General features: G+C 37.8%; 1 protein-coding gene across 5 annotated transcripts in view; it reads right to left on the reverse strand.

The window, feature by feature from the left end:
- Window positions 1–10,719, reverse strand: part of SCML2 (Scm polycomb group protein like 2) — a 126,370-nt gene that overhangs the window by 18,363 nt on the left and 97,288 nt on the right. For all 5 annotated transcript variants that reach the window (XM_037742795.1, XM_037742792.1, XM_017540627.2 and 2 more), the window contains 2 exons: window positions 2,161–2,281; window positions 70–273 (listed from right to left, as the gene is read on the reverse strand). In XM_037742795.1, coding sequence (XP_037598723.1) covers window positions 70–273; window positions 2,161–2,281 — 325 coding nt within the window. The remainder of the gene's footprint in view (window positions 1–69; window positions 274–2,160; window positions 2,282–10,719) is intronic.

Here is a 10,719-nt window from a genome sequence, read left to right on the forward strand (position 1 = left end):
GGGGAGAGGGGGGAAGGGAGAGGTGGGGAGGGGAGGGACTGAATTAGATGATGTATTAGATGAGCATACCAGTTATCACTTCTCCGCCACGATTATCTGGCTTCAGGTATCCAAAAACAGTTTTAGTTTCAAGGGCACAATCCACACAGGCCTGCACAATCCGGCGAAGCACCACATTCACCGGGCCGGGGCCAAAGTGGTCAGGCAGCTGCTGGATTCTCTTTGGATCCAGGTGAGGGCCAAAATTTCCATGTTTGTTTACGTAGACACAGACTTGAGGAAAAACGCGTATGCAAATATAACAATGAGACTGATTAAAGTTTGTGAACAGTACATTATCAATTACTATATCCCACTAGCCACTTCACTCACAGAAAACCTAAATATAGTTAATATCAATGATCATTTCTGTGACCTAAAAATATGTAGGTAAATACATTTCTACATTCATGCAAGGATACCAAACCCACAAAGAAACAATCAAAATGCTTACTCAGTTTTTTAGGATCTTGTCCAAATTGATGATATAAAACCTATAGACATTTTAGGAACATCACAAAAATAATTCTTCATACATTCCCACGTTATACAAAATGGCACAAAGACAGATGAATATTTTCATCTTTTAACTGTATACACAGTACAAGAATTTCTTTTCAAAACAGGTCATCTTGCTATGCTCCTTTTTGGACTGAATTTCTTTTAAATCGCCAATGCTGTGCCTCAACTGTATTTTCTAAAGTAGTCAAATAATTTAAGATATACGTAACAGTTAAGTTCTATTAACATATATTAATATTTTATTAATTTTAAGAAAATAAAAATGTTCCTTCTATATATACCAAGATTCACTGAAGAAAATTTTAAAATAAACTCTTTCCTTAGTATAACAAAAGCATATGATATAGAATCAATTCATCTATAATCACATAAATGCCAACTTCCAATAATTTTCTTTACCGAGAATCAACAAATGCAAATCAATATACCCTATAAAAACATGAGGGAGGCCAGGCACAGTGGCTCACGCCTATAATCCCAGCACTTTGGGAGGCAGAGGTGGACGAATCATCTCAGGTCTGGAGTTTGAAACCAGCTTGGCCGAGATGACGAAACCCAATCGCTACTAAAAATACAAAAATTATCTGGGTGTGGTGGCACATGCCTGTAGTCCCAGCTACTTGGGAGGCTGAGGCAGGAGAATTGCTTGAACCCAGGAGGCGGAGGCTGCAGTGAGCCAAGATCCTGCCACTGCACTCCAGCCTGGGTGAGGAAGTGAGACTCTGTCTCAAAAACAAAAACAAAAACACGAGCGCACATCACTACCAAAAATAAAATAAACTGTCCCCCTACGTCAAGAAGCACGTTATTTTTAATCCATTAATTAATATTGCAGAAATTTCACACACACATAGTCCAGAGAAAACTGATTTCAGTTTTTCTATGTTGAAATATGTGATAATTCAACTTTCTGGCAACAGCCAGAGGAAGGACTATGTCATCCTTCAGAAATGAAATAGCTATTAAAAATTGGACCCATGGTGCTGATGGTATGGACAAATTCTACTGAACACAAGTGAAGCTAAACAAGGATTTCAATGTTTTATCTCCTTTGTATTATATCTATTTAGCTAGTCTTTCCTGCTAATTAAAAATCAGAAATAATAAACTGAAAAAAATGTTACAATAATCATTTTTAAAGTGACTTCTATTTTTAAAAAACTAAATTTATTTTTAGTCAGGAAAGAAAAATTAAAAGGAAAAAAAGTCCAGGGAATAGAAGTAATTTTTAAAAGGCATTAAGAAAAGGTTTGAGGTACCTTTGAAAATACATACAATACAAAAAGATAAATTTTGAAATGAGATAAAGGGAAAACAAGATTTGACAATAATGTAAATTTCATAAATCTTACTTAAGTGGATAAAATACTTTAAGAGTATCTGAATTTTCAAGTGACTCTCGTATTTAAAGACTTTTTCCTTAATATAAAATGGAACAATCAGAATTTCAAAATACTTTAATATGAAAAATGCTAATATAAATGTTTAATATTATCATCCTTTTCCCCTCTTATTTTATTTCCAGGACTTTGAAGATACTGAAAATAATATAGAATAAAAGATTAGTAATTCTATACTATTTTTAAAATATGAATTTACCTGTAGACATCACTATTTTACATGGCCCAGAAGCGGCATCTTTATATAACATGCCACGGTCTCTGGTCAGTGATTTTAGAGAAGCTGCAGATGTAGAACATACCACAGGCAAAAGTTTTTCCTGTTAAAAACAAAGGGAAAAAAACCTAAGTATGCAATACTCATTAATATATTCTTAGATAAGAAAGAAAATTATAAACATTGTTGGTTTACAAAATTATTAGTTAGCAGAAGTCCTCAGGTTGGAAACCCCTGTGTGTGTCATGAACTGCAGAACTTTCCAAACTGAGCTTCTCGGAAACCCATAAGCTGTCCAGGTAGGGGAGGAAGAGACCAAAAGGCTGGGATTTCCTGTCCTACCCCTGCTCCAACTAATCACACCTTAGCCAAATTAGTTTATTCTGTAAAACTTACTTTATTTTTGAGATTCCCTGTAAAACAGGTTTTTCATATTGCTAAAGACAAGTCTGTAAATCTCTAACCCAGAGCAATACATCCAGTAGAAAAAAAGTCTCAATAAGGTAGAGGACAGAGTTTATCTTCAGTAAGCAGTTGCTCATCTAGTTAGTCTTTGCTGTGTCTAAACCACATTTCTCCATATTACATAAAATTATTCTGACAAAATCACAACAGATGGGTTGCTAAAGTCTATACAGAATTATGCCTATTGCCTATAAGAACCAACGTCTCCTGAGCATTGTTAAACATCACTAGTATTTTGTTTATTTTACATCAATTCTTGGGGTTTTCCAGGAACTGCCTTCAAACATGACTCTCCAAAATAAGAGAAGGGATTCCTGTGCACAAAAAAGGTAATAACAGAGAACATTTAAAAGGCAGGAACAAAGCAGTAAAAAAGAGAACATTCAATGTTGTTGGAATTTATTTGCTTTAAATTAATGATTGTCATTTGAGTTGACAGTATTCTAGTAAATCACATTTTTTGTTTATTTAATATTGATACAATGTTCTTTATCAATGTTAAACAAAAAATGTGATTTTTTTTTTTTTTTTTTTGTCTTGCTATGTTGCCCTGGCTGGATTTGAACTCCTGGACTCAAGGGATCCTCCCACCTCTGCCTCCCAAAGTGCCACTGCCTGGACACAATCATTTTATTTGTCAGTACTGAATTATAATTACTGGGTTGATCATCTCATTCTTTCATTATTTTAAAAATCTGAAATCTGAATCCTTTGAGACATAACAAGACAGTATGTTTGCATTAACACTGCAAACTGAATAAAGGTACATTTATTTAGAAAATGTGCTCCTACACTCCTCTCTTAAGGGGAGGAAGAAAATGACAACTTGTATCCAAATACAACATAGACACCATAAATATGTGAGTATCGTGTATTCATAATAAAAAGTAAAAAAAAATTTAAATAATATTTACAATATTACAGCACTTGTCCCTTCTCCTCATCAAATAATGTTTTCAAAGAGAGCTCTCCAGAATCATCAAATTAGCTTGGAATTGGAAAATAAAGGAGTCAAAAGAAATTATTTGGTGTTATCTTATATTTTCGTCATTATATCAACTAATCACAAAGACATTTCAGAAGCTGGAAAACATACATACATGTTAATTTTTTAAATGCATTTAAATTATCATTTCACTTTAAATTTCACTATTAACTTTTATTTTTCATTTTAAAAATTTCATCTGCTGCCATTTATATTAATCTGCTTGATTTTTTTCAATGCTCATGACTATATATTTGAAGTATTTAGCTTTAACTTTTGATTTTTATTTTGTAAATTTTGAGTGTTTTTAAAGAAAAATATCAGTATCAATATATTTTTAAATCATAATAGCTTTTTTCCCATACAGCAAACATAAGTTGAAACAAAATGGAAAAGTTATAGATACTGATATCGGATGGCTGAACTCAGAAATGTTTAAGATAATACTGTTGACATTTAACTGAGTCAGCCCTAAGAGATCTGAAAAGATTCTATGTCTCTATATTTAGAGTGCATCTCTTGTAGACAGGATATATTTGGGTCTTTAAAAAAAATCCATGTTGATAATCTCTGTCTTTTTAACTAAAAAGGACAGTCCACTAACTTAATGCAATTAGAAGTATGTCTGAATCTGGGTCTACTTTTTTTTTTTTTTGAGACGGAGTCTCACTCTGTGTCACCCAGGCTGAAGGGTAGTGGTGCGATCTTGGCTCACTGCAACCTCCGCCTCCCGGGTTCAAGCGATTCTCCTCCCTCAGCCTCCTGAGCAGCCTGGGCTTAGAGGCCCTGTGAACATGCCTAATTGTTGTATTTTTAATAGAAATGGGGTTTCACCATGTTGGCCAGGCTGGTCTCGAACTCCTGACTCCTGGTGATCCACACACCTCAGCCTCCCAATGTGCTGAGATTACAGGTGTGAGCCACCTTGCCTGGCTGGGTCTACTATTTTATTGTCTGTTTTTGATTTGTCTCCTCTGTGTTTGGTTCCATTCCTCCTTTCCTTTCTTTTTTTCCCCTGCTTTGAGACAAGGTTTCACTCCTGTTGCCCAAGCTGGAGTACAATGGTGCCATCTCAGTTCACTGCAACCTCCACCTCCCAGGCTCAAGCAATTCTACTGCCTCAGCTTCCCAAGTAGCTGGGGCTACAGGTGTGCACCACTGAGCCCAGCTAGGGATTTTTATATTTTGTGTAGAGATGGGGTTTTTACCATGTTGTCCAGGCTGTCTCAAACTCTTGGGCTCAAGCGATCTTTCCACCTTGTCCTCCCAAAGTGCTGTGATTACAGGCATGAGCCACTGTACCCGGCCCCTCGTTTGCTTTTTTTTTTTTAATAATTTATATTCCTTAGACTATTTTATATTGAATATATTTGAATATTCAAATATTCCTTAGAATTACATTTTAATTTTCTATTGGCTTTTTAGCTATACTTCTTTGCATTTTTTTTTTTTTACAATATTCCCGGGGGATTAGAATGTACATCCTTAACTTTCCACAATCCAAACAAAATTAATTATTGTACCGCTTCACATAAAATGGTGAAATCTTGCAATGATATAGCTTCATATCCCCCACCTCAGGCCATTACACTTAACAACTGTTTCATGTCTGCTTAATATAAACTCTGCAAAACTGTATTGTAATTAGTTATAGTCATATTATTATAAGTCATTTGCATTTACCCTCTTCAAAGCAATTCCTTTCTCTTTGAGGAACCAGGTTTCCATCTGGTCTCATTTTCCTTTAGCCTGATGATTTTCCTTTTAGCATTTCTTGCAGTGCTGGTTTGACTGTGATTTATCTTAGTATGCTTTTATCTGAAAATGTCTTCACCTTCATTCTTTTCTTTTAAGCAAGTATTTATATCTTTCATTTTGTTTCATAGAAGAGTAATAAGGAAAAGATTTTCTTCACAATAGCAACAAAAATCATAAAATATGCAGAAGTAAGAATAAACTAAAAGAGAGTATAAATTATATGAAGAAAACTATTGAACTCTACTAAGGAGTCTTTTCTACTTTATTAAGGTATAATTGACGAACAAAAATTATATATATTCCAAGTTCATCTTCATTCTGGGAGTATTTTTGATATAGAATTTCAGGTTGACAATTTTTTTTTCCTTTCTGCACTTAAAAGAACTTGTCTTATTCTCTTCTGGCCTCCATGGCTTTTAATGAGAAATGTCACTGGCCAGGTGCAGTAGTTCATACCTGTAATCCCAGCACTTTGGGAGGCCAAGGCAGGCATATCACGAGGTCAGGAGATTGAGACCATCCTGGCCAACATGGCGAACCCCCATCTCTACTAAAATAAAAAAAACAATTATACCAGGCATGGTGGTATGTGCCTGTAGTCCCAGTCACTTTGGGAGGCCAACGCAGGCAGATCATGAGGTCAGGAGATTGAGACCATCCAGGCCAACATGGCAAACCCCTAGCTCTACTAAAATAAAAAAACAATTATACCAGGCATGGTGGTGTGTGCTTTTAGTCCCAGCCACTCAGGAGGCTGAGGCAGGGGAATCACTGGAACCTGGGAGGCGGAGGTTGCAGTGAGCTGAGATTGCGCCACTGTACTCCAGCCTGGTAACAGAGTGAGGCTCCGTCTCAAAAAAAAAAAAGTCAGCTGTCAATCAATTTTTTGTTTCTCTGCATGTACTTTTTCATTTTTACACTGCTGCCTTTAAGATTTGCTCTGTCTCTGGTTTTCAACAGTTTGACTCTAATATGCCTCAGCTTAGATGTCTTTGTGCTTATTCTGTTTGTTCTTGGTTGAGTATTTTGTTTCTACATATTTCTATCTTTCATGAAATCTGGAACATTTTAAGACATTACTTCTTTGAATATTTTTTCTTCTCCAGTTTCCCTTTATTTTCTTTCTGGGACTCCAATTACATTGCATTGGACCTTTGATATTATCTAAAAGGTCTCTGGGTCTCTGTTCATTTTCTCTCTCAATTTTTTTATCTGAGTTTTTCACACTGGATAATTTCTATTCTTCTATCCTTTGGTTCATTTGCTCTTTCTTCTGTCATCTCTAATCAATTCTGGTTAATTCTGTCCGGCGAATTTTTTACTTCGGATATTGTATTTTTCAGTTCCTGAGTTTCCATTTGGCTCCTTTTTATCCTTTCTGTTTCTCCAGTAAGATGGTCTTTTTAATCAGTACAGTGTGTGTGTGTGTGTGTGTGTGTGTGTGTGTGTGTGTGTGAGATTTCATCGAGGACCAGTTGAATAGCCACTTTAAAACTTTTGTTTGCTAGTTCTAATATCTAGGTTATATTGGGGTCTCTCTCAGTTGATTTTCCTTTTCTCTTGAAAACATTTTTCATTTCACTATGTATTTGGATAATTTGAATTACATTCCAGACATTAACAATATCAATTTGTGGAGAAGATCCAAGATGGCCGATTAGACACAACTCCAGCGCACAACACCCAGCAAGAGAGACTCAGAAATCCAGAGATCTCCTAGCTCCAACCAAGGTACCAGGTGCATTTCAACGGGTCTGGTCCGACAGTGAGCAAAGCCCACTCAGGGCAGACCAAGGCGGGGAGGGATGCTGCTTCACCCAGAAAGTGCATCTGACCAGCGAGTCAGAGGCTCCCCCTCTGGCGCTCCAGTCCAATACAGCACTTCTCCCAAAGCCTGAGCAATACACAGAACAGGGGATCTTTGCCAGTCAGGCACCGGGAATTACAAGCGCGGAGCTGAATAAGAGCCTTCAGACTGAGCTATCGCCCCCTCCCTCTGCCTAGAGAGAGAGGGAGCTGTAAGCGGGACCAGCTGGGCAGGCCCCTAACCCATGACCGGAGAGAGAGGAAGCTGAAAGGGGGAGACGGCCAGGTTCGGCTGGGAGGGTCTCTACCCTCCTACACAAACCCCAGAGGGCTGAAGCTCTGACTCTAGTGGGTTGCGCAGCCAGTGTCACAGTCTGAGATGAACTCTGAATGATCAAGCCCAGTGGAGGAAGGGCACAACCCACCACTAGAGGGGTGGGACTGGGCTACATGTTTTAACAAAAAATACAGGAAGCCTACGCAGCAACAAGACTGCATTCTTGACAACCCAGCAGTGCCTCCAGGTTAGCAGAAGAGGCGGGCCTAATCTCCCAGTATAAACAAAAAAGACACAGGAAGCTTCCCTAGTAACCTGAAGGGAGACCCTAGAAACCCAGTAGCGCCTCCACAGGCAGACAAGTGACCTCATCAAGCAGCTCTCCGACACCACAGCCAGGTAAATCCACAAAGATGGGGAAAAAAAAGTGCAAAAAAGATGAAACCATCAAAAACCAGAACACCTCTTCTCCTTCAAGGGATTACAACTCCTCAACAACACAGGATCACAACTTGACCGAGGAGTACGACAATTTGACAGAAACAGGCTTCAGAAGGTGAATAATAACAAACTTTTCTGAGCTAAAGGAACGCGTTCTAACTCAATGCAAAGAAATCAAAAACGTTGATTAAAAGGTCAGACGAAATGCTAAGTAGATAACCAGCTTAGAGAAGAACATAAATGACTTGATGGAGTTGAAAAACACAGCATGAGAACTATGTGAAGCAAGCACAAGTTTTAATAGCTGAATTGATCAAGCAGAAGAAAGGATATCAGAGATTGAAGATCAACTCGGTGAAATAAAAAGAGAAGGCAAGACAAGAGAAAAAAGACTGAAAAGAAATGAACAAAGCCTCCAAGAAATATGAGATTATGTGAAAAGACCTAATCTACACTTGATCAGTGTACCTGAATACAATGGGGTGAATGAATCCAAGCTGGAAAACACGCTCTAGGATATTATCCAAGAGAACTTCCCAAGCCTAGCAAGGTAGTCCAAATTTCAAATTCAAGAAATACAGAGAACTCCACAAAGATATTCCTCAAGAATAGCAGCGCCAAGGCACACAATCACCAGATTCACCAGGGTTGAAATGAAGGAAAAAATGCCAAGGGCAGCCAGAGAGAAAGGTCAGGTCACCCACAGAGGGAAGCCAATCAGACTCACAGCAGATCTCTCAGCAGAAACCCTACAAGCCAGAAGAGAGTGGGGGCCAATATTCAACATCCTTAAAGAAAAGAACTTTCAACCCAGAGTCTCATATCCTGCCAAACTAAGTTTCGTAAGTGAAGGAGAAATAAAATCCTTTACGGACGAGCAATTATTGAGAGATTTTGTCACCAACAGACATGCCCTACAAGAGCTCCTGAAAGAAACACTAAGCATGGAAAGGAACAAGTACCAGTCACTGCAAAAGCAAACCAGATGGCAAAGACCAAAAATGCAATAAAGAAAATGAGTCAAATAATGGGAAAGAAAACCAGCCAGTAACAAAATGGCAAGATCAAATCCACACATAACAATATTAGCATTGAATGTAAATGGCCTAAACGCCCCAATCAAAAGACACAGACTGGCAAACTGGATAAAAAGTCAGAACCCATCGGTGTGCTGTATTCAGGAAACCCATCTCACATACAAAGACACACATAGACTCAAAATAAAGGGATGGAAGAAGATTTACCAAGCAAATGGAGAATAAAAAAAAAAAAAAAGCGGGGGTTGCAATCCTAGTCTCTGACAAAATGGACTTCAAACCAACAAAGATCAAAAGAGACAAAGAAGGACACTACATAATCGAAAAGGATCAATCCAACAGGAAGAGCTAACTATCCTAAACGTATATACCCCCAACACATGACCACCCAGATACATAAAGCAAGTCCTTAATGACCTAAAACGAGATTTAGATTCCCACACAATAATAGTGGGAGACTTCACTGTCAATATTGACTCGACTGTCAATATTAGACAGATCAACGAGACAGAAAATTAACAAGGATATGCAGGACTTGAATGCAGAGCTGGACTAAGAAGACCTAATAGACATATACAGAATGTTCCACCCCAAATCCACAGAATATACATTCTTCTCAGCACCACATTGCACTTACTCGAAAATTGACCACATCATTGGAAGCAAATCACTCCTCAGCAAATGCAAAAGAGAAATCATAACAAACAGACTATCAGACTAGAACTCACGATCAAGAAACACACTCAAACCCGCACAACCACTTGGAAACTGAACAACTTGCTTCTGAGTGTTGACTGGATAAACAATGAAATGAAGGCAGAAATAAAGATGTTCTTCAAAACCAACCAGAATGAAGACACAACTTACCAGAATCTCTGGGACACATTTAAAGCAGTCTCAAGAGGGAAATTTATAGCAATAAATGCCCACCAGAGAAGAGAGGAAAGATCTAAAATAGACACCCTATTGTCAAAATTGAAAGAGCTAGAGGAGCAAGATCAAAAAAACTCAAAGTCTAGCAGAAGACAAGAAATAACTAAGGTCAGAGCAGAACTGAAGGAGATAGAGACACGAAAAAAACCTTCAAGAAATCAATAAATCCAGGAGCTGGTTTTTTGAAAAGATCAACAAAACAGACAGACTACTAGCCAGATAAATAAAAAAGAAAAGAGAGAATAATCAAATAGATGCAATAAAAAACGATAAAGGGGATATCACCACTGATCCCACAGAAATACAAACTACCATCAGAGATTACTACAAACAGCTCTACTCACATAAACCAGTAAACTAGGAAGAAATTGATAAATTCCTAGACACTTGTACTCTACCAAGACTAAACCAGGAGGAAGTTGAAACCCTGAATAGACCAATAACAAGGGCTGAAGTAGAGGCAGCAATCAATAGCCTACCAAACAAAAAAGTCCAGGTCCAGACGGGTTCACAGCCAAATTCTACTAGACATACAAAGAGGAGCTGGTACCATTCCTTCTGAAACTGTATCAAGCAATACAAAAGGAGGGAATCCTCCCTAACTCATTTTATGAGACCAACATCATCCTGATACCAAAACCAGGCAGAGACGCAACTAAAAAAGAAAACTTCAGGCCAATATCCATGATGAACATTGACGCAAAAATCTTCAATAAAATACTTGCAAGCCAATTGCAACAGCACATCAAAAAGCTTATCCACCATGATCAAGTAGGCTTCATCCCAGGGATGCAAGGCTGGTTCAACATACACAAGTCTATAAACGTGATTCACCACAT

This window comes from Cebus imitator, unplaced genomic scaffold (assembly GCF_001604975.1).
Source record: "Cebus imitator isolate Cc_AM_T3 unplaced genomic scaffold, Cebus_imitator-1.0 Scaffold128, whole genome shotgun sequence".
NCBI classification, from domain to species: domain Eukaryota; kingdom Metazoa; phylum Chordata; class Mammalia; order Primates; family Cebidae; genus Cebus; species Cebus imitator.